This window comes from Ursus maritimus, unplaced genomic scaffold, assembly GCF_017311325.1.
Source record: "Ursus maritimus isolate PB19 unplaced genomic scaffold, ASM1731132v1 scaffold_21, whole genome shotgun sequence".
Taxonomy (NCBI): domain Eukaryota; kingdom Metazoa; phylum Chordata; class Mammalia; order Carnivora; family Ursidae; genus Ursus; species Ursus maritimus.
In genome coordinates, this window is record NW_024424564.1 from 33,219,890 (window position 1) to 33,244,637 (window position 24,748).

Consider the following 24,748-nt stretch of genomic DNA (forward strand, 5'->3'; position numbering starts at 1 on the left):
ACTAAAGACACACAGACCTGAGTTCAAGTTCCAGCTCCTCACACTAGCCATGTGATATTGAGCAAGTAACTTTCATCTATGAAGTGGGAATAGTAATAGTAGCTACCTCCCATAGGTATTATGAGTATTAAATGGAATTATGCATGTCAGATGTTTAACCAGTGCACTTGTCACACAGTAGGCACTTAATAAATATTGCTATTGTTTTAGTTATGAATGTACTCATGAATTAACATTTTTCTGGAGTGATTCCCTGTCTTAAAACATATCACCAGTGAATAGGACACTAGAAAGGGTGACTCCTTGACCTAGGTCTTGAGAATCTTAATTTTAAGCCTATTGTTGGCTTTAGTAATGATGGCTATTTTAAATTTTATCACGTTTCTATTGTGCTATTATTTTTCTCTTAATAGTTGATTAGAATAATAAGCTAAGATCTTAGTGGTATTTTATATTATCATATTTTTCAAAGAAAATTAAATTGAGAGAATTGCTAGGATTTGTCTAGCATTGGTTTAGCATGTCATATTGGCTCATGGTTTTCTGATGTTTTTATTTCTTTGGAATCTAATATATTCCCTAATTTGCAGTGATGGAGTTATTTCAAAGTGAGGAACCGAATATTTTATCAAGGCCTAATTTTTCTCCAGGGAGGTTTGATTTTGGGTTTCATTTGGCAGAACTTTCATTGAAAAGTTAATAAAATGAAGTCCAAGCTATTCTGCTGGAATAATGAGAAGTGTCATAAAGTAATGGCCAATGTTTCATTATTGATACTATATTTGCAGTACTGTATTCATTTATGACAGCATATGAGCATTCTCTCTCATAATGTTAAGTGCAGCAAATTTTCTTACTTAGTAAACTTAGTAGAATTTAATTTACAGCTCAAGTTTAAGCTTTTAAGTTCTAGCAAGAAAATGTACCTTTCCTTTGGAATTGCGATCTATTTTTCATTGAGAGTGGTTAGTTTTTAGTTTCAGGATAATTCAGTTCTTTAAAAAGTAGTATCATATGGGGCGCCTAGGTGGCTCAGTCAGTTGAGCATCTGGCTCTTGGTTTTGGCTCAGGTCATGATCTCGGAGTCTTAGAATTGAGCCCTGCGTCAGGCTCTGTGCTCAGCAGGGAGTCTGCTTGTCTCTCTCCTTCTCCCTCTGCCCCTCAACCTGCTGTCTCTCTCTCAAATAAATAAATACATCTTTTAAAAAATATTATCACATATATTTTATAGTAAGAAATAGAGACATTTCACTAAATGCCTATGATTAACTTGGCTTAGAATTTTAGGTTGGGCTTTCAACTCAACATTATTCTATAGACATTAATAAAGTCAGTTAAGTCTTCACTAGGTTTCCCCTTAATGTAGAAAGCTATTTATTTAGATTATCTGGAGAGTTGTTTGAAAAACCATTATGAATGATATATTTTCTACAGATCTTTTCTAATTTCCCCCTCTTTATAGCTTCATTTGTTTTTATTTTTCCCCTTTAAGTCAGGAATCTCTAGATAATGTTATACAGAATGTAGAAAATTGAAACCTATGAGCAGGATTTTAGGATTTTAGGCAAATTACTTGGTCTCAATTTCCCTATCTCTAAAATGGATATAAGACCCAATGTCATATACTGCTGGGTTTTTGAACTACTCAGTCAAATAATGAGTGGACACAATTGTTTATTGAGAAAAGAAATGGAGGATATCATTTAATTAAAAACTATTATGTGCCAGGTATTTAAAGAGTCATTATTATGTTTATTACAATAACTCAGTGAGATGGTATTTTTACTTTCATTTTATAGTTGAGGAAACTGAGATGAATTTAATCCTTCCCCTGCCATTTTATTTGAGAAAGGTGTCTCAGGGAGGTCATGTAATTAAGTGATCCACGGTTACTTGGGTAGCAGATGGTAAGCCTGACACTTGAATCAGCTCATACCTTTCTACTGCTCTGTCTAGGTTCAAGGAAGTCATGTGTTCAACTTCTAACATGGGCCAAGTTCTTCTAGAGCCCATGTCTCTGCCATCTCTTCTCTGCCTGGGTTGGTGTTGCTCATTGGGTCTTGATGATTGGTATTGGCAGTAGAGTTTGATGCTGGAACATGAATGCTTTGTCAGGAATAGTGGTGGTGGCAAGGTGAATAAAATTCTTACTTTTTTTTCACTTTATATATGAATTCACCAAAACTCTTTGGTAAATAGAGATTTGCCTTTTGTCTATGACCAAATTAAAAACAATAAATCTACCAGGTAAAAGATAGTTATCCCATTTTTAAAGGTCTTTAAGAAATTTCAACTCTTCTTTTTCCTCTCATCCTCCAACTGGATATTGCTACTCTCTCTACTTATGTGTTTGTTGATGAATTATTTATTGTCTATTTTGTGCTAGGTTCTCTGCAAGATGTCATCTCTTCTTCCTTTGAACTGCCTTTTTTAATCCATCTCATTACCAAAACAATGACCTATATTTAGGTAATTTTGATTTATGGTTTTAGTTAGGATTCCGATTGCAAGTTAATGGCACCTGGTTGGCTTGGGGGAATGCAGCTAGGCCCTGGTAAGGCTGTGGACTCCAGGCAACTATAGGTCTCATACCTTTGGTTCTCTATATACGTCTGCTTCTTTTTCTCCTTCTAAAGACTGACTTTCTTTACTTCTCCATCTCTGAAGGAAAAATGGCAGCTCCTGCATTTTTATATTCCTCAATTTCAGCTATAAACAGAGACTGCCTAGCTGGCTACTAATCTGGATTCTAGATTCCTAGGAAAGAGATTCTAATTGGCCCACCAAATAAAAGGAGTCTGACGTCTTTTTTGATGTTTGACCACTGACTTGTTTTTAAACCTCCCCCCTCTCTTTTCCTTTGGTTCCATACACAGGCAGGATGATAGGAGGTCTGTGAGCTCATGTTTGGTGCTAACAGGAAATTTAAATCTCCCAGGTGGTAGCAGCTTTTCCTATTCCTACCTCTCACCACTAATCAAGGCCCAACCCATTCCTTCCCAGGCCTGCTTGTGCCTGCCCAACACTCCCATGGAGCCCCTTGTGTGAGTAACACACTTTCTCTCAAATTCTGCTGGGGCATGTAGTGCCTTTAGCCCCGACAACAGAACCACACTTTGAGTGGCTTGCTTTGCAGAGGGGGCTATAAAACACCCAGTTTGAGTCAGGCACTTACCCTGGGGCAGTCAACTGTGTTACAGTAGAATTGCTGAGAGTCCTCTTCTGTGGGTAGAGGGAAATTACCAGGAAAAGATTGTTTTAAACTGTATTTAACATGCTATTATTGTACACTTACTCTGTGCTACACAATGCTCCAGGTTAGTGATTGTAAACCTGGAGTGTGTGTCTTGGAGTGCTGGTTGAACAGATTCTTGTGTCCTACCACCAGAGTTTTATTCACTAGGTCTGGGGTAGGGCCTGGAATTTTACATTTCCAACAAGTTCCTAGGTGATGTTGATGCCGATGGTCTAGGGACCATACTTTGAGAACCACTGTTCTAAGCAGAGTGAACAAAATGCCATGATAAGAGATATGTAATAAACAATAAACACAGTAAATACGTAAATTATCTAGTATGTTACAAGATAAGTTCTATGGAAGGAAAAAGTGGAGTATGGTCAAAGGAATTAGAGGTGTGAAGTGAGGGAATGGAAGGTAGATCAGAGTATTAAATTGGGTGATTAGGGAAGGCTCATCTAGAGGTGAGATCTGAGCAGAGACTTAAAGGATATGTGGGAGGGGGTCTCTGGAGGCAGAACATTCTGCAGAAGGAGCAAGGGCAAAAGCCCTATGGTTTTCAGAAGTGTACCTGGTATGTTTGATAAACAACAAGGAGGCCAGTGTGGCTGGAGCAGAGGGACCCGTGGAGACTAAAATAATTGGTTAGGGAGATAAAAGGTAAGTAGGCAGGTCGGGGAGCAGCTCATGACAAGACTTCTAGGCCATTATAAGAACTTTGGCTTTTAGTTTGAGTGAAATGGGCAACCATTGGGAAAGTTTTGTTGTTGTTTGAGAAGTGGGATGACATAATGTGACTTCCATTTTCAGAGGCTCACCCTGGCTGCTATGTTAGGAATAGATCATAATAGAGCAGGGATGGAAGCACAGGGACCTATCTATTGCTATAATCCAATGAGAGATGGTGGTGGCTTAGCCATGTGATAGTAGTTGATGTGGTGAGAAGTGGTCAGATTCTGGATATGTTTTGAAGGAGGAGTTAACAAGAGTTCCTCATGGAAATAATGTAAAGAGAAAAAAAATATGACTCTAAGATATTTAATTGACTAACTGGAAGGATAGGCTTGACATCAGCTGAGTTGGGGAATGCTGTGAGTGGTATAGATTTGGGGCTTGGGGAGAGCAGAAATTCATTTTGAGACATGTTGAGGCAAGATTTTTATTAGATATTCAGAGAGAACTGTTGAGTAGTTAGTGAGATATATGAATCTGGAGTGTGGGAGAAAGGTCTGGTCAGGAGGAGTTGAGAGTAGTCATGTGACCATTAAAGCCATGGGGCTGGATGATTTCACTAAGGAAATAAATACAGATAGAAGAGAGGAGAGGTCCAAAGACTGAGCCCTGGGACATGCCAATATGAAGAGATTGGGGAAAAGAGTAGGAGCTTGCAAAGGTGACTAAAAAGGAATGTGCGGGGAAGAAAAACCAAGTATGGAACTTTGGAAGCTACGAGAAGGTCATGTATCAAGGAGGAGGTTTCTACTGTACTTAATTATTTCATTAGTCTTCTAGTGCTGCTTTCTCATTTTAACCTCACCCCCTCTAAAATCTATTATACCTATTACCACCAGGTCACCATCTTATATCTTGGCACTTCTCTGTTAACCCACAAAAACTCATGAATTTACAAACCTTAGTTTTATCATGGCAGCTTTTCTTGCTTTACAATGTCCACTAATTGAATAAATGATATTATTTTTAGAAGAATATATTTTAAAAGGAAAAGAATATATTCAGTTATAATTTCATCCAACTCATATATCATTTGTTATTAATTTCCATGTTAAGTGTTAGAATTATAAGTGTCTTAGTGACCACTTAGTCCAACTCCTTCATTTGACAAATGCAGCTGGAGAAGTGACCTCATCTACCACTCTAAGTCTTGGCTCTACTATTTTAACTGAATATCAGGCTCTGTACAAATTATTTAACTGCTTAATGCCTCAGTTTCCTCATCTGAAAAATAGGAATGGTAATAGAGCCCACCTCTTAAAGCTGTAATGGGAAGTTAATACAATAATGCGTGTAGAGCGCTTGGACCAGTACCTGACATCTTTAAATACTTCCACCTGATTTTCAAGGCCTTCTGAAATCATATCCCATTTTATCTGTCCTTCATATTTCCTGCTTTTCTTCAAATTCTGATCTGTCTTTCCAGTCTCTCCTAAATGCACTATGGTGATTTTCACTATTGGACCCTTTTCAGGTTCGGTCTAAACTGTGCCCATATGAACCTTACTCCTGCCTGAGGTTCAACTCACGCCCCGACTCCTTTTTGAAGCCTTTATTTCTCCTTTTCTCAGCCTCTACAATTATTATGTTATTCTTTGTAGCTTTTCTGGTAATTTCATGTGTTTTATGTCTATAACTTGATTAGAGTTTAATGGAGTATAAGGTCATTTTAAGCTTTGAAGAACCTATCCTTACAGTGCTTAGCACAGAGTAGAAACTTCATAAAACCTTGCTGGTTGGTTGATTATGAGCGTGGAGTTGGCAGATTTAAAAAGTTCTGGCCCTGTAAGTTATTCCCTTGAGTGGAATATATTCTAGCAACATGTTATTTACATACTTAATTTAATGAATTTATTTATGCTTTATATCCTACCTGCTTCCATTAAGGATTTGAAGCAGCACATAACTCACGTGGTGAGATTTTATATTGTTGCACATATTTGAATAGAATGATTTTGGGGAATATCTGTAAAGAAATATATTTTACCAAAAGAAATAGGTAAGTTGTTGATTTTTCTTCTCTCGATCTTCTGTTTTACCAGTGAACTCAGTTATTTTGCCTAATGTTGAATGTGTTGAATTAAAAATATCATGGACTCTTGGAAGCATCTCTGTTTTATTTTTCACTCTTTTCAGCTGTGAACCCTTTGTTGCACAAAAGCTCTGAAAGTGTCAGTCTGAACCAGAAAAGAATGAAGTATATTTCATATTTTGGGTTTGGGAAATCTGATTGTTTCTCTTGGAACAGATTGTTCATTATAACAGTGTCTATAATAAATGGAGTGCACTGCCGAGATAGATGGAAATGAAATTAATTTGGCTCAGATGTGATCTTTGTTTTGCTTATGAGAATTTGAAACATCCTTACAGAGTTTCAAATTTCCATGCAATTTAGAAGTAAAAGAGATTTCAAAATGTGTCTGCCTCCCTTGCCAGTGGCCATCGATACCTTACTGTGGCCCTGTAGAACAAAACAACAAATGTGAACAGCTGTGTATGAAATTAGTGTGTGAGCGGGCCTTATCAGAATTCCTGTTTAAAAGATACATTTCACAAATAAAAATATCGCATAAGATAATGTACTTTTTTTGTAGGTTGCCTATCAGGTTGGTAACTATGAGTTGGCTAAGAAGGCTTTCTCTCCAGTTTGGGATTATTTTGTTGCTTCACCACATCACGATGAACAATCTGTTATTTGTTTAAGCAATATAATGACTATTACACAGAGAAGGTAATTAGAAATATTCTTTTAAAATATTAATTTGCTTATTGAAAATGTGGGTGTTGGGTGTGAAGCCTATAATTAATTTTCAATATCATATTAAGATAGTCAATGTAAAACTATTTCTAATAAGTGTTTTAATAAGCATCTACATTCCAAGTTCTTGAGTCCTGGTTAGAAACTTCTTTGCCAGAGTTAGAAAAGCACAGGAGGCCATATAGATGTGTTCTGAATGTAGAGTAATGAAGGCTATGGGGAAAAAAAAAACACAACAAATACTAACCAAGATATTGTCAGTTATACTAGAAAACACAAATATGCTTTGGGGACTTTTGTAACAACAACGGTCAGGTTGGGGTTAAAGTTATAGTCTCATAGGGGGACTATTAGGATAAGAAGGTTTTTCCTTTGCTTGAAGAGGCTCTCAGGGTTAGACCATCAGCAACTGCAAACAGGCTGGTAGGAGCCATATAAAACCAAAGGCCATCCTTTGCTTTATAGCCATTTTTCCTTAAAAAAAGAAAGTTTAAGAATAGCCTCAGAAATGAGCATTACTGTGATTTCAAGCTGTCTCAACAACAAGTTCAAAAACAACAATCTCCTTCACCTTCTTGTTATGTCTTTAATAAGAAGATAAAACCCTTCATTCCTCAAAGACATAACCTTAAATATACATGCTGGTTGAGGCAGGGCTTTGATAATGCTTATTCACATAAAGGTGTAATTCCATTCAATCAAACAAATGTAGACTTAGCATTTACCATGTACAGGGATGCTAGATGCTCTGTAGGGTGGATTTGAGAGGCATTTCAGAAGAGGAAGAGCAGAGCTTGGAAGATTTTATACGACACGGGGACAAGAGAGTAGAGGTAGTAAAGTGTCCTGGAATTGTCATTGTTACCTGACTGGCAGGCAGGCCTGTGATATGTTCTAGGAGAATGAGAAAGGTAGGACAAGTTTTTAGAAGAGATAATGAATTTGACAGGAAATATTTTGAGTTTAATTTTCCAGCAGGATGCCTTTGTGGATATGAGATGCCCAGTAGGTAGTTGAATAGTGCTGACACTTAGGAGAGAGGTCAAGGCTAGAGACAGATTGAGAAATTGTCCATGAGGTCATCATTGAAATTTTGACGAGTGCTGTCTCCCAAGGAGGTACTGTTTAGCAGAAAAGATTGGAATTGAACTCTGGGCATTGCTTACATTTAAGAGGCTGAAGCGGGAGATGGAAGCAAGGAAAGGCTGAAAATGTTTTGTGCTGGTCTGAGCCCATCAATAACCAATGTTGTATCTGAACTACCCCTTGTGATTCTTATTATGATTGCAAGATACCCTTCAGAAATAACCATCTGGAAATTTTGAAAAAAATAAAGATTTATTACTTATAGGATCTGAAAATTACACAGCACACTTGGGGCCCAACAGCAAGGTTGTAGGTAAAGAGAGAGAGAGCCAGCATGGGCCTGGGGTTCTGCTTTTATTGAGGTCAAGGGTGGGTGCCTAGGATTTCATGGGCTCTCTTTTTGAATTTGAAATGTAAGAGTGGGAATTTAAAGCAAGGGAAGAGAAAACAACAACAACAACAACAACAACAAATGGCCCCAATTGTCATTTATTGAAATCGACTAAGATTTCTAAAACAAAGGAGTCTCAGTGGGGGAGGTGGACTGGCTCTTTATCGAGTTGGGTGGCTGGCAATGTATTTATTAGAGAAAGCCATCTCTGAAGTGGATGCTTTGGCAATCAAAGCTTAAGTCAGACCCTTGCATTACAAGAAAGAAAGAGAGAGAAAGAGAGAGAGAAGGAAAGAAAGAGAAAGAGAGAAAGAAAGAAGAAAGAAAGGAAGGAGGGAAGGAAGGAAGGAAGGAAGGAAGGAAGGAAGGAAGGAAGGAAAGAAGAAAAGGAAGGAGAAAGAAAGCAAGTCCAACTTTCATAACTTACTCTACAAAAAGGAATAGTTCAGGAGACGAGTTTGGAAAAGTGCATTGCCAAGGGAAGTGAAAGTATCACCCAGGAGGGACTGGTCAGCAGTATTAAATGCGTGCAAGGTCAGGCAGGGGAGTTGCTCAATAAGAGATGCTACGGAGAGGTTGGGTAGGATAAAAACTAAGAGGAAGCCTTTAGAATTGGCAATTAAGAGGCCATTGATGAGTTCAAGAGAGCTATTTTTGTGGTGTGATGGGCCAGAAACATTTTGCAGTTGGGTAAGAAGCAAATGAAAGTGGAGAATTGGAATAAGTAAGATCACTCATGTGAAGTTTGGTGGTAGAGAAGAGGATGGCAGAACCCTGAGGGGGAAGGCAGGCTTAAGGAAAGCATATTTGAGGGTGGAGGGAAAGGAGACAGTGGAGAGGGAGAAACTGAGGATACAAGCACCTTCCCATAATAATGACACTATGGTGGTAGAGCCTGGAGGATACAGGAGCACACAGATTGGAGAGCAGGGGCTTTAGAACATTTGCTGTCAGGAGTGTGAACAAAGAGCCATCAGGGATAAATGAAAGTATTGCTGAAAAGGAATAATGACTAAACTGATATCACAGAATATGAATTTGTAGTAGAGCCCAGTTCTTCTGGGTGAGGGCCACATTTGACTCATCTTTATATCCCAGGGCCTAGAATAGTGTTTTCTACATAGTAGGTGCTCGGCAAATGCTAGTTTGAATGAAAAAAAAAAAAAAAAGATCAAATGAAGAGAATAAATAAGTGAGTAAGTGATTGACTGTTGCAGCAGGGATAGAAAAAGCAGCCAGAGACATCTGTGCAAGGCCAGGCCGACTGATTACGGCTTAAAATAAAGGGTGTGGAATCTGAAGTGGTAGAGAGGTCACTATTGAAATGATTGACCAGCATGTGAGCTCTTTAGGGAAGGAAGTGGAGCCACGAGGAGGGAACAGCCTGGGCGCATTGCCTGCCTGATGATCAATCATCAAATGGATGAAGAGACAGTTCAGTATGAGTTGCAGGAGCGGGAGAACTAACATTCTCCTAGCAAATATAATTTCAGCGTTTAACACAGTGGTGAAACGGATCATCAAGTGTGAACTACTGATGTCCGATCCTTTTCTGTTTTTTAGAGATAGAGGGTGGACCTGAAGCTTAGAAGGGAGTTTGTCACCCAGGAAGGCTGAGAGCAAGGAAAGGAATATTGGAAACAAAGAAGGAAGGCTGCAGATTTCACAGTACTGCCAATGCTTGGCATTGTTGATTGCAATTTAGAAAAGATAATTAAAAATAATCCAAGAGTTATTAAGACTCTGCCTCTCTCCTTCCTTTCCTGCCTGCCTCTTTCTTTCTCCCTTTCTCTTTACCCGTGGTGGATTTTGCTGTAAGTGACCCTTATTTTCAGAAAATTTGTTAATTGAAATATTGGGCCTATTTTCCAAGCTTCTGAAAATCTATAGATTTCATTATGTTGATAGAAAAGAAATTTGTGTATTAGAACCAGAAAGTTTTACTTTACCAATAGTTATTTTTATGTATCTGTGATATAATATGTCAGCAGCTAAAATTTCTTAGTTGTTAACTTGCTGTTAAACATGGTCTTTAATTTTAATTTAAAGAGCTGTATAAGAGAAGTTGTTCCACAAATTTTTGCTGCTGTTTTGGAATCACTGTGTAGATACTAAGAACAAATCAATCCGAAAAGGCATGTTTATATGCTAAATCATTTTATATTTGTACTTGTAACATCATTTACTTCCTTTTGCAGATTACATTCAGATATTTTGGCAGAGACTTCTTCAATCCTCTTATACCTTTTTCTTAGAAATATTTTTGTAACAAGTGACATTAAAAGCAAAGAAGAAAATCTTTTCTGTGATAGTATTAAAGGCAATGAGCTTTTCCCCTCTCAACAAGTAAGTGATTTTAAAATGATCAAAAATGTGCCGATTTCCCTTTATTTGTTTCTTGACGTCTCAAGTTCATGTTCTTTTGGGGTTGCATGTCCTGATCTTTTGTGAAAGGACTGAGAGGTCATTTTATGATTGTGCAGGTTTATTTGATATTCCATATCGGTTTCATAGGACCAAGTTCCTATGTATTTTTCTTCTTTTCAATTTATCTTTTGTGTCTCTACAAAAGTAGTATAAATTTCAAATATTTAAAAAGTTATAATGTATAAAGTGAAATGCATTGTAATCCTATTACTCCTAAAAATACTATGATTTTGTTTACTCTGTTTTATATCTCTGATTTTTAAAAATATGCACAGGCAAAGTATTATTGTTTTACAAAAATGACATCACAATCTACTTGCTATTCCATAATTTGCTTATTTAACATTTTTTGTAATTTATCTTGAACATATTTTCATGCAGGCACATATCAATTTACAATTTTTTTAAGTTCTTAGTTTATTAATCCTCTCATGGAAAATCTGCACAATCACCACAGACGAAGTCGCTGCAGAATCTTGACTCCTTCTGTTGTCCAGTCTCCAGCTCACTTGCTGCCAGCACCAGCACTGGTTTCGCAGTCCCCCTGACCTTCTTCCTTCTGTTCTTGTGTTCCTTTCCCTGTTTTCTCGAGGTCTTTTTCTGCTCACACAGGCCGTGTCTTGCAAGTCTACGTTTGGGTCCATTTTTCTCTGGCCAGTTGTCTTGCCACCACCCAAATGGGTTCTGAATCCAAATACAGAGATGACATCTGGTGTGGTCTTGTCCATTTTGGCTAGTTTTTCTCGAATTTCTGTCTTCGGTACTGCTGTCTTTCCAGGATGAAGAACAATGAGCATTTGTTTTCATACCAAATTGTTTTTGATTTTAATATTGCATTCCTGTATAGAGGCAGGAATGTAACTTATCTCCTACTGATGGATTCACAGGGTGGTTATAAACATTGCTGTCTGTACATCTGCAACCTTCTAACCTTAACATCTTGCTTTTAAAAACAATCCCTTGCTTTTGTTTTCATTCTAGATTGAGCATTGCTCTTCTTTCTCCCTCATCCTCTTTCCTTCCTTACTCACTTAAGAGACATAGAGACTTTTCCCATGTGTTTGTTTTTCACAGTTGCTTTTTCCTACCCATGCATTTATTTATTTAATCAACCAATAAATTGTTATGTGAGACTATGCCAGTGTCTGTGGATACAAAAATGAAAAAAAAAAAAAAAGAAATGACCCTTTTGTGCAGGGCAAGTTTACAGCCTTACAGAGCCCAAGCAGTCATAACTGTTATCCTCTTCCTACAATGTTGCACTCAGCCTGTAAATAAAGGCAGTCTTTAAGTACTTCAATGAATTCCAGAATGCTAGACTACCATTCTACTAAAAATTTACTGTATGGAAATTTCTGGTTGCCACTCATAAGTTTTCTTTGTATGTAATTTTTTATGTATATACAGAAAAATAGGGGCACCTGAGTGGCTCAGTAGGTTGAGGATCTGACTCTTGATTTTGGCTCAGGTCATGACCTCAGGTTCCTGGGATGGAGCCCCATGTGTTAGGCTTCACACTCAGTGGGGAGTCTGCTTCTCTCCTTCTCCCTCTGCCCCTCCCCCCACTTGCATGCTTGCTTTCTCTCTCTTTTAAATAAGTAAATAAATCTTTCAAAATAAAAGACAAGAAACATAGTGAAATCTTCCCTCAGGAAAGGGAAAGGAAAAGTTAGATAGGATCCCTATTTTTTTAAAGTAGCATTTAATCACAGAAGCCTAACTGCCTATTTTACTACCATTTTTATTTGAGTAACAGAAGTGTAATAGAAGATTAATTTGGTCTATTGAAAATTTATCATTTTTTTTCACAAATCCAGAAAGAAAATGAGACTTTGTTATTCAAGTGGGGGCAATATTACAGAGACATAATATTTTAATTATTATTTGTTATAAAATTTATGTTTTGAAAAAAATTGGGTTTTTTCTAACATTAAAATATAGCCAAGTTTTTATTTTACCAATTAAGAAAGGTCGATTCTTTCTACATTACTAGTGATATTTGTATTATTTCACAAAGTATTCTGAAGTTTAAGTCTAAGGTTGTCTTTTCCATACATAGCATTGTTGGGGAGTTAGAATTGTTCTTGAATTTAGATCTTGATTTAAAATAAACATTTTAACATACCAACGTGTTGTTAAGCCACAAGAATCACATTTTCTACCCTTTCTTCTCCTTAGAGACACATTGGTGAAGCACCTGATGTTCACTTTGAGTAACAGTATCTGTTTCATTACAGATTACTAGACTAATTGAATGTGAGAGAGTACTAGTGGCATTGGAACTTAGCAACTACCTAAATGATTCCAGTTACGCCCTTCAAGCTGTGACTCAGTGTTATGGCCTTCTTGCTCCTATTATCTACCACAATATTGTTTTGGTACCTGTCATACAGGTAAGCATATTTATGCCCCTAGATAAGGGTATTTTTACAAAGGCAATTCAACAATGCATTTTGGAAAAGAAAAAGCAATGTATCTTTTGTAATGTACAAATAGGTCAAAGACAGGTATTATGAAATTTCATGAGTTAACTGAAAAACATTTTAATAATGTAAATTATATCTGAGGACTAAAATGTATTTCTCTGAAAACATTCAGCCCCGTTGCTGTCCTTGTTTAAACATTAGCAATCTGCTTTTCTAGGTTTTTAAAGTCATTTCAATTTTTATGCTTGTGTAATGTTAGAAACAGCAATACTTATTAAAAAACATATTTTTAAAGCCATCATCATGTGGGAAAAAAGTTGGTGGATGACTCAAGAAAAAATATTTGGTTTCTTGGTGATGGAGGAGTTGGAATTTATGGAGAAAAAGTAGGTGAGACCTGGCTGAAGGGATTATATTAGTTGTCTCTTCTTCCTAACAAATCACAGTAAACTCAGCGGCTTAAAACAATACCCATTTACTATCTCATGGTTCCTGTGGGACAGGAGGCTGGATACCGGTTGGCTGGGTCTTCTGCTCAGGGTCTCATTAGGCTGAACTCAAGGTGTTGGCCAGAGCTGTGATCTTACTTGAGGCTCCAGGGCTTCTTCCAAGCTCACTGGTTGTTGAGAGAATTCATTTCCTTGTGCTTGTGTGATAGGGGGTCCTTAGCTCCTAAAGGCTCACCACCAATTCCCTGCCACACAGTCTTTTCCACAACATGGCAATCTGCTTCCTCAAGACCAGCAGGAGAGCCTTGTCTAATATGCATGAGGAGTGTTACATAACATAAGGTAGTCATGAGAGTGATGATCTCATCATATTCACAGGTCCTACCCACGCATAAGGAGAAGGGATACAGGGCTTGTACAGCAGGGGGAGGAATCTTGTGGACTGTTTTAGAATTCTGCCTACCACAGGGAAGTCATGAGAGAAGTGAGGTTTCACTGGTGATACTTTTAGAAAGTTTTCATTGTCATCATGGTTGCCCTCATCATCATCATCATCAACTCAGATTTTGAGAACCAAAAAGATGTGGCTGAACTCATTCCTAGCATAACAATTTTTAATTCACCATTGAGAAAACTAACCAGGGCTTAAGTAACTTAATAAATATTTGCCTTGGAGTCGCTATTGTGTTGACATGCCTCCTTCTCCCACATTCCCCAAATTTAGGAGTTCAGTTGCTTAGGAGATCTGCCTCCAGAATCCAAAATCTAGATTCATAGTTGGCAGCCTTCCATGTCATTTGTAGATGGATTGTAGAGCAGTATTCTCAAGTGTAGAAAATGCTTTCTCCAGAACCCAAAGGCATTTACCTGTCATTGTCCTTTCTTCTTAGAAGTGAGAGGAGCCAGATGTCAGACTTACTTTGAATGGGGTGTCTCAGCATGCCCCAGATAGTTCATTAATGTGGCAGCTTCCTGAATCTTCACAAGGTTTATTTCTATCCTCCAGAGGGCGTGTATCTTACCAAGGTCTTTAAAGTACTTGCCATTTCTTGTTCTTTAGTTTCGATTAACATGTTATTGATGTAATCGTCCAATGTTTTGTTTTGAGAAATGCCCAGAGAGTTCAGGTCCTTTCATAAAGTATGTCAGAGGCTGGTAGAATTTTCATGGCCCTGGGGCAAGGTGCTAAGTGTATACTTTTGTTTTCCCAGTATAAATGGGAACTTCTTCTGATAGTTCTTCCTAGTAGGATAGAAAAGAGAACATTAGCCATAGCAGTGCAGAGCTTTTAATGTCCTTTTGCAAGGATACCACATTGGGACCAGCAGATGCAACTGGTGCTCAATTGGTTAAGTTCAGGATAATCCACTGTCATCCTCTAGCATCCCGCTGACTTAGGGTGCCTTTAGCTACAGCTCAGAGAATGGGTTATAGCTATGAGGAAAAGCCTTGAGAAAGAAGTTTCCGATTATATTGTATTGTTTGGAATAGGAAAAGTGAGTGCAACACAGAGGAGATTCTAGAAATAGGCCTCAATATATTTGAGAATATAATATATGACAGAATTGGCATTCCAATTCAGTGGGAAAAGACTGGATATTTTTAGGAAATGATGGTGCAACTCCTGGATATTCATCTGAAAGGAAATAGAGTTTGACACCTATATTGTACATATATAAAGTCCATATGTACTAAAGACTTAAATGTAAAATAAAGCAAAAAGTTAGGGGAAAAAAATCACAGAAAATTACATGTGCAATCCAGGGTTGTGGGAATCTGTTTTAACTAAGAGAGAACTCTTAGAAATAGCAAGAAAGTTAAGAAATATTGACTATATTTATGTCAGCCTATGTGTGACAACAGGGACAGTAACAAAGATAGTATTAAATTTATGGATTTGGAACAAATGTCTAACAAGGATATTTATATATATTACTGACAAGGATAAATATATATGTAACAATAAGTCTTACAAATTGACAATAACTTAATAAAAAAATGGCCACAGGATATGAATAGGCAGTTTATAGGAGAGCAAATCCGAGTGGCCAAGAACCATGAAAAAATGCTCAAACTCTGAATATCCTTAGAAATGCACATTAAATGAACAACGTAATATTGCTGACAGAATTGAAAAGAACTGTAACTGCTCTTGCTGGTGATGATGTCAGGCATTCTCATTCATTGATGGGGAACATGTGGATGGGGAACATACAGGCTTTGGATTTTGATAAAGCAATCTTAATTTTAATTAAACTAAATCTAATGTTAATTAAAAATTAAAAACAAATATACTTGACACAGCAATCCCTCTATTAGTAATTTATCCCATAGAATAAAATCACCAGTTAGTAAGATGCCTAGTTCTACCCCTTGGTTCCCAAATTCATCTGTTCTACCTCTTGGGGACCACATAATTGTAATTAATTTGGAATGTTTACTTTGCCTTGGAAGATGGTGCTTCATCCTTACCAGGTATCATTTCAGAGCTGGTACTGAAGTTGCCACTTATATCGGCAACTGAGCATGTACAAGGGTGTTTCTTATGGCCTTCTTGGTGGTGGCAAAAAAAGCTGGAGACAAAGAGAAAGTTCAGTAGCAGGAGGATGGCCAGTATGTGTACCAAATTGTAAAACGTCAGCCGTTTTAAAAGTGTGTGCAACATGGAAATTCTGGAAATGGCTGAATAAATGATGGTTATTCCACACTAAATCATATTATGTAGCCATTGGAAATAATGAACTTGAACTATACCTGCAGACTTGGAGGGATTTTTCACAAGACATGGTTGAAGGAGAAATGCACAGTTCAAACAATTGTTTATGAATTCCATTTTGTGACATAACATTAACTCTCCCTCTATGTATGTTTATGTATTTATATGTATACATATGATTATGTGAGCCTGGAGAAAACTACAAAACTACTAGGTTGCTAACATGATTTGGGGATATGGTGTAGTGGGGTTGGGGTGCGTGGTGATGGGGAGGAATTAAAGAAGCATTACAAATACTCTTGAGTGTACAGTGACAATAGTAATAGTGTTAGAATAGTGGCCTGAAGCAATTAGTATGCCCACAAAAGACCAACATCCATATGTTAATTTGTCTTTTGATAATCTGGATGACTAATAGATTGATGCAATCTCAGCCCTACTTTTCTGACAGTAATGTTGCTCAGAACAGTGCAAAGTATTGAAAGGTAAACGTAATTATCTAGCTCTTGATCAAATTCAGGATCACATAATATGAGGTAAGGAGACTAGGAAGTAAACACCAATATTTATAGGATATGGGATATGAATGCTTGGTTTTAATTTGAAAGGAAGCTATTATTTCAAGTACCTGGTATCACTTTATATTTAATATGGTACATCCTTCTCCAAATGGTTTTTTAAGGTCCTCCTAAGCCTGGATGTGCCTTTAGTGTCTTGTATATGTAATATTCTGCCTATATTTTTTATGTCACTTGTTAAAATGTGCTATTTTGTAATCTTTGTATACTTATTTTATCCTCTACACTAGATTTCAAGTTACTTTAGATGAGGGACTCATCTGAAATTGAATATATTAATTTTATTTCAGAGTACATTCTTTTATATGGGATAAGCAATTTATTGACAATTATTGATGATAATAAAATTTGATGGTTTAAAACTTGCATGATTTGAATAGGACATTTCCTAATGAGTGAGGGTGATATTTTTCAACAGAAACTATTGTGCTTCTATTTTTTAGATCTTGATAAAGTGTGTAGTGGTTTTGCAAGGATTACCAAATATCATCCATTCAAAGAAACATATTGCAAGTTTTGAAAGTGTACAGCACATGATAGCTTGTTGTGTCTTCTACATAACAAAGGTATTTATCTCATTCCTTTCTGGTGTCATAAAATTTAGGAATAGCAATGATTTAGAAAGTTAAGCTACTTTTATTACATAGAATACTTTTAAAAATAGTACCCACAGAGCATTTTAGGTCAAGAGTTGCTTGAGGGGCGCCTGGGTGGCACAGCGGTTAGGCGTCTGCCTTCGGCTCAGGGCGTGATCCCGGCGTTGTGGGATCGAGCCCCACATCAGGCTCATCTGCTATGAGCCTGCTTCTTCCTCTCCCACTCCTCCTGCTTGTGTTCCCTCTCTCGCTGGCTGTCTCTATCTCTGTCGAATAAATAAATAAAATCTTAAAAAAAAAAAAAAAAGAGTTGCTTGAGTGGGTCAGTTGGTAAAACCTGGAGGGTGTATCTTAGGCCAGAGGAAGGACTGGGAAAGAATGCATTTTATGGGACCTCATTCACCCTGGAAACAAGAGACAACCAAAGAGACCAAAGGCTGAGAGGTAAGCTTATTTATCCTCATTGCTTGGCTCAAAGACCAGCACTGTGTGTTTCTTCAAAGGCTTTAGTTGGCTGAATCTAGTAAATTTCCTCAAAGAAGGGCCATATCTGCCTACCTGTTCTGTATGGTCCTCACAGGACCTTTGTGATTTGGTTGGGGATCTGGAAGAATTCTGCCTGGGTGGGCTGATTTGACTTAACACTTTAATTGGGACTTGAGTTATCTTCAGTGAAGGTCTAAAAACAGAGAGGCCTTTACCTTCTATCTTAGCAAAAAAGTCATGAATTGCTGGCTATGTATGGCCTTACCTCAGGAGCAGAAAATCATATTCTTTCCATTGCTCACTGGTTTACCACTGCTGGAGACACATCTTTAACCTTGTCTGTGCAGATATGGAGGGAGGGTAGCCATTAGCAGGAAGAGAAAAATAATAACTTACTTAAGAGGACTCAGAACCCCAAGGGGCAGGCCAAACACCAAAATAATTATTTTTTACTCTCACTATGTTGGAAAAGACCAGAGGTGACTTGAAAAAACAAAAGAAGAAAGAAAACTTTCAAGGTGGTGTGATGCAATTAAATGATCAAAACAAAACAACAGATCTTATGTAACTGAACAAAAAATATTTGATTTTTTTTTAAAGATTTTATTTATTTGACACACAGAGAGAGAGAACACAAGCAGGGGGAGCGGCAGGGAGAGGGAGAAGCAGGCTCCCTTGCAGAGCAGGGAGCCTGACGTGGGGCTCGAAGCCAAGACCCTGGGATCATGACCTGAGCTGAAGGCAGTTGCTTAACCAACTGAACCACCCAGGTGCCCCCCCATAATACTTGATTTTTGATTAAAAAAATTAAACAGATGAAGATTGTGGTTAATGGCATTTCTTGAGTCAAGTCTGGAAGCTCAAGAAATACCTTACAGCATAGAATGGAATTACCTAGAGATAAATTCAGAAGGTAGATCCAAAGTCCTAACATGAAATAAAAGGAGTTCTGGAGGTAGGAAATTAAAAAATGGAGTATAGTCTCCCTAAATCCTAGGCTGGATTAATTTAAGAACTCATCTGTTGACACTTGGTGGTGAGATTCTTGGAGTCCAAGGATAAAGAAAAATCTCAAAGTTTTGAGACCAAAAAACAAGTTATTTGCAATGGAAAGATAATCCATTAGCTTCAAACTTTTTATTAGCAACAGTAGAAGCTAAAATACTGGAGCAACATCCATAGACTTCTGAGGGGAGAAGACTGAGGTCTAAAACCTAATAACTGGGAAAGATATCATCCCTTCGTCAGGGCAAAATAAACATTTTCAGGAGTGCAGGCATCTAAAAAGTATTCTGCCCATGTACTTAGCTGAGGAAAACACTTGAGGAAATACTCTATCAAATGACAGTTGGTTCAGGAGAGAAATCCCAAGGTAGGGAAAGACAAAAAGGAGAGGAATAATGGGAGCAATGAATCTTGCAATATATGTATTATTAAAATTAAATAGGTAATAATAATGTGATGTGGATTTTGTAATATAAATGCAAAGTAGGAATTCTTCAAATAGAAGAGTTATCTTTGAAAGAAAAAACTTATTAGGAACCTAGAACTAAAACTTTTATCTTGTTTGGGGTCTAAGGAGGGGAGACCAGGTAGAGACTCTTGGTGCATGATTGTGTGTTTAAAAAAAATACATATAGTATAAAAAGTACATATAATATAAAATTGTTATTTTATTTTAAGATGACTCAGGAATGTGTAGCCATGTGCAAAACTTTAAAGCACAGTAAGACTTCTAAACTGATAGGAAGAAAAAATGAAGAGAGGAATGACAGGGAGGAAAAATGGCTAATTCAGCAAAACTAAGAAGGAAGAAGAGATAATATTTAAGATAGAAGGAATACAATCAAGAATATTAATTACTTCACTAAGTATAAATGAACTCAGAAGACAGAGATGGCCAGATGAGCTAAAAAGTCAGATTCAAATGCAAGAAACACTTGCAAAACAATGTGAAAAACTCTGGTTGAAAATAAATGGATAGACAGAGTTACTGGGAAAATACAAACACAAGTAAAGGAGGAGTAGCCATTTTTATATCTGAAAAGGCAGACGTCAAGACCCCAAACATGAATCAGGACAAAGAGAGGCATTGTATAATTTTCTTCAAGTCTGTTTTGTCTTATGACCCTTCTCTGCTCCTGGAAGGCATCTGGTCACTTTATGTCTTAGGACAGTGTCATTGTCAAGTATTAAAGATCAAGTCTGAATTAAAACAAAACTCTAATTTTTTACAAGAGCAAATTAAAAAAGAAAGTCACAATTAGATTAAGTGAAAAATGCTACAGAGGCATTTGATAACACTTAGCAACCTTTCCGAAAAAAATTATATGTAAGTTAGGAATGGAGGGAGTCTATTGAACAATGATAAAGACATTTACCAAATTTTACAGCAAATACACTAAATGGTAATTTTCTGAGACTGATTCCTTAAAAATCAGGTACTGGAGATGCTGACTCTTAATAGTGTGATTCATTATTTGTAGATTCTGTCTTATGTAATAGAGAAGGATATGGAATAATTTTACAATATTAAAAAAGTATAATTGATCTGTAATTGTACACATCTCAAAAACTCATGAGAATCTAGAAAAAAATTACTAGATTTAAAAAAAAGAATTTATAAAGTGATTGTGTGTGAGATGCTTACAAACTGATTTTTAAAAATAGTAGCAGTAGCCATTTAGAAATGGAGAGAGGAAAAAATACCACTAGTAATATACAGTATTTTAAGACAAATACCATATGATTTCATTCATATGTATAATTTAAGAAACAAAACAGATGAACATAGGGAAAAGAAGGGAAAAAAATAGAGAGAGGCAAACCGTAAGAGACCATTAATTATAAAGAACAAACGGAAGGTTTGCTGGAAAGGAGGTGGGCAGGGGGATGGGTGAAATAGGTGATAGGCATTAAGGAGGGCACTTGAGATGAGCACCGAGGGTTGTATGTAAGTGATGAATCACTAAATTCTACACTTGAAACTAATATTACATTGTATATTAACTAACTGGAATTTAAATAAAAACTTGGAGAAAAAAAATAAAACATTTAATCTAACAAAGTACTAAAAGACCTGAATAAAAGAACTGAAATCTTACCGAACGGCACAAAATAAGATCTGAACTTATGGCAAGCCATTCCAAGTTCCTGAATAGGTAGACTCACTGTCGTAGAAATAGAAATCCTTCCAAAAATAGTATTTAAATGTAATACAGTTCTAATCAGAATCCCAATGGGGTTTCTCTGAAACAGATTAGAATAATTTAAAAGTTCTCAATAGATATAAAATTTATTATAAGGCCACTTCAATAAAAAATAGTGTTAACAAAATAATAGGCAAATAGTTCAGAGGAATAGAAGAGTCCAGGAATAGCCAGCCAGCCCCAGGTCTACGAAAGAACTGAATATATGACAAAAGTGGCATTTGGAGTTATTGGGAAAATCTATTAAAATACTTTATTTAATAAAAGGTGCTGGTATCACTATTCATCTGAAAATAAACAAAGCCAGAGCCCTACCTCGTACCATAAACAAAATAAGACAGATGGATATTTGTATGGCTTTGAAGTCAGAGGAGACCTTTCTCAATAGGGCATAAGATTCAAAAGGTACACAGAAAAAGATAGATAAATGGATTACATGATAAGTAAAAAAAAATTTTTATGACAGGACACTATATTAACAGGCTTAAATGCTAATCTTAAAAAACATTTGACAGATAACAAGATTATTAACATTACCTCAGGGAGCAGTCAATGAGAAAATATGAAATAATCTTACAGTTAAGGAAAAGAAGAATCAGATTTATTTTTAATTATGAAGGATCTGTTGCAATCACCTTAAAAAGTGGAGTAGTGAACAGGTACCAGATGATGAATGGCCATCTCAGGAGGTCAGGGAGGAGCCATTCAAGGGTTTTAAACCTGGAAATGACATAATGAAATTTGCATTTTAGCAAAAAAATTATTCTGGGGCACAATAGCTAATACAGTGGGATAAGACCTGAGACAGGGAATCAGTTAGAAGGGGAGAGATGATAAACTAAACTATGGAAGTACCCCCCTTATCTTAGTTCTGCTCCCTGAGGTTTCAGTTACCTGCGGTCAACTGCATTCGGGAAGTAGATGGTCCTCCATCTAGTGAGTTGTCAGAAGGTCAGTAGTAGGGGCGCCTGGGTGGCGTCTGCCTTCGGCTCAGGGCGTGATCCCGGCGTTATGGCATCGAGCCCCGCATCGGGCTCCTCTGCTGGGAGCCTGCTTCTTCCTCTCCCACTCCTCCTGCTTGTGTTCCCTCTCTCGCTGGCTGTCTCTATCTCTGTCGAATAAAAAAAAAAAAAAAAAAAAAGAAGGTCAGTAGTAGCCTAACGCTGCATCACAACACCTGTGTCATCCCCCTCACTTCGTCTCATCACGTAGGCATTTTATCATCTCACATCATCACAAGGAGAAGGGTGAGCACAGTACAAGATATTTTGAGAGATACCCTACCCTGTTCACATAGTTTTTATTACAGTATATTGTTATAATTGTTCTATTTTACTAGTGGTTACTGTTGTTAACCTCTTACTGCACCTAACTGATAAATTCAACTTTATCATGGGCACACATGTATAGAAAAAAACAATGTGTATCGGGATTGGTACTATCTGCAGTCTCAGGCATCCACTGGGGTCTTGGAACATATCCCACATGGATCGGGGGGCTACTGTAGTGTGGAAAAGTGGGACATAGAATTGAAAGATTCAGGAGTTATTCATGAGATAGAATTGAGAACCTGTAAACCTGCTAAGTATGTGAGGATAAAGGAGAGAGAGGGAGGAGTCAGCAGCAACCCAGCTATCTGGCCTCAGCAGCTGGGTGAGTACAATGCTATTTGTTGAACTCTGGATAAGGAGTAATTTTGGGTGAGAAAGGGAGAAAAGATAAAAAGTTTTGAATCTATTGAATTTGGGGGCTAATAGGATATCCAAAGAGGTATATATTATATAATTGGACCTCTAGGTTTTGAGTTCAAGAGAGGACAAATACATATAAAGACAAAGCCATCATTAATATATAGACTCATCAAAAACTAGGGATGTACTGTATGATGACTAGCATAACATAATAAAAATTATTATTAAAAAATAAAAAAATATGGACTCAACTGAATAGTAGAAATAGATGATATCATCTGGGGACAGTGTGTAGAGTGAGAAGGGAAGAAAGTACTTAGAATCAAGGGTGCACTTAATCCAGGGGCAGTTCTGCTTCCACTAGTCAAGAGGAAGAATTGGAGAGTTGATTAGTCGAAAGCTGTTTTGTCATGCCCAGCCTCAACCTTGAGGAGGATCCCTACTGCCATTAGTTCTGCCATTCTCATGGCACAGCCACAGAAAGCAGGCATCCCACACAATCCCAGTACCCTTTTCCATCTGATGTTATGATTACACACAAATTGATTGGTGTTTGCTGGGCTAAAAGTACATCTTCGAAGGTTACTTTTCTTTAGAGTACTTTCTCTGTTTGGCCTTTTCTCCCCAAACTTGTCCATCAGTAAGTATTTCCAGGAGAGGGTGTCTTTTTCAAGAGAGGCCAGGTTGCACTTTCTTTCAGGGTACTGGACAACTATTCACTCTACATTTAAATAACTGATAGCAGCTACTGCAGTATTTCTTCAGAACAAAGAAACTCTATTCAAGGCAGCTTGTTGCTTGTGGCTTGCCAACACCTTCTCCTGCTAAAATCAACCAACCAATCAACTAAAAAACCAGTTCTGCTATCAGGTACTCCACATTTGATCGTTAATGGGGAGGAACCAGGAAGGAAAGGATGTGGATATGGGAGGAGATCCGGGAAGGTAGGAGACAATGAGATCCTAGCACATGTGGGAGGGATTAGTCTGGACAGGACATTGACTTCTCTCCTCTAACAGGAGGGTTGGATGGTTGTAATCACAGGTGAGTGTGTAGGTAGGAGATAAGCTAGTTTCCCTACATTTCCTCTGTGAAAAGGAAGCAAGGTCATTTGCCGAGAAAGAGAGAGAGAGAGAGAGAGAAAGACAGAGGAGGTGGGGAGTAAGGGTGGGTTTCAGAGATTGAGAAGAGTGGGAGGTTTCATAACAGACCCTGTGGAAGATGGGAGAGACTCCTGACTTGGAACAAAAGACCAGCATTTGGGGCCTAGTGCATGTTTAAGTCCTCAAATCCACATGCCTCCTCTCTCAGCTTCATGTGATTTTTCTCCCATAGCACACAGCAGCTTGGGGCTGGCCCTGCAGGGCTTCACCTGCCATCCACAACTCCATTACCCACCCCCCTCCCCGGCCAACTTAAAGAATCATACTGAGGTCCAAGTAATGTTATTGTAGAAATGACCCCGAAAGTGTTCTGGACATTCCTAAAAAGTAAAGTGTATATTGATGTCAGGATTTTGATATTGGAGCTGGTTCTGTCCCAAACTGTTATGCTGAGAATTGCCCTTTCAGAAGCTTCTTCCAGCCTGACCAATAGCCCCAGAGCCCTGGCCTCACCTCGAGTTCCAGATTTTAGGTGTTCATTTTTTATAAACACATTTTTGTATGGATTTTCTGTTATGACATGGAAAGCCCAATTAGTCTAATGGCTCTGTTTCTTTTCTCTGTTCTGTTTAAAACATTGGTAGTCTTTTCAGATGGCTCGATCTTTCTTCTTTAAGCAGCAGTATTTTTTCTAAAAGTTGCCAGAATTCCAAATAAAGTGCCACTTCTGAGACACGTCATCTTAAATGTTTCATTATTTTTGCACTGTTTAAAAATTATGCTAAACATCTGGCATGGTCTTTTGTTTCTGTTCACCATTTGGTGTGTTAAGTAGAATGGTTCTCTATTTTTCTGTTGATTG

General features: G+C 37.5%; 1 protein-coding gene across 1 annotated transcript in view; it reads left to right on the forward strand.

The window, feature by feature from the left end:
• The window catches only part of CFAP54 (cilia and flagella associated protein 54), a 286,069-nt gene that overhangs the window by 89,768 nt on the left and 171,553 nt on the right, over positions 1 to 24,748 (forward strand). Inside the window, exons 22-25 of the mRNA XM_040637071.1 lie at positions 6,565 to 6,701; positions 10,404 to 10,551; positions 12,870 to 13,025; positions 17,245 to 17,367. Coding sequence (XP_040493005.1) covers positions 6,565 to 6,701; positions 10,404 to 10,551; positions 12,870 to 13,025; positions 17,245 to 17,367 — 564 coding nt within the window. The remainder of the gene's footprint in view (positions 1 to 6,564; positions 6,702 to 10,403; positions 10,552 to 12,869; positions 13,026 to 17,244; positions 17,368 to 24,748) is intronic.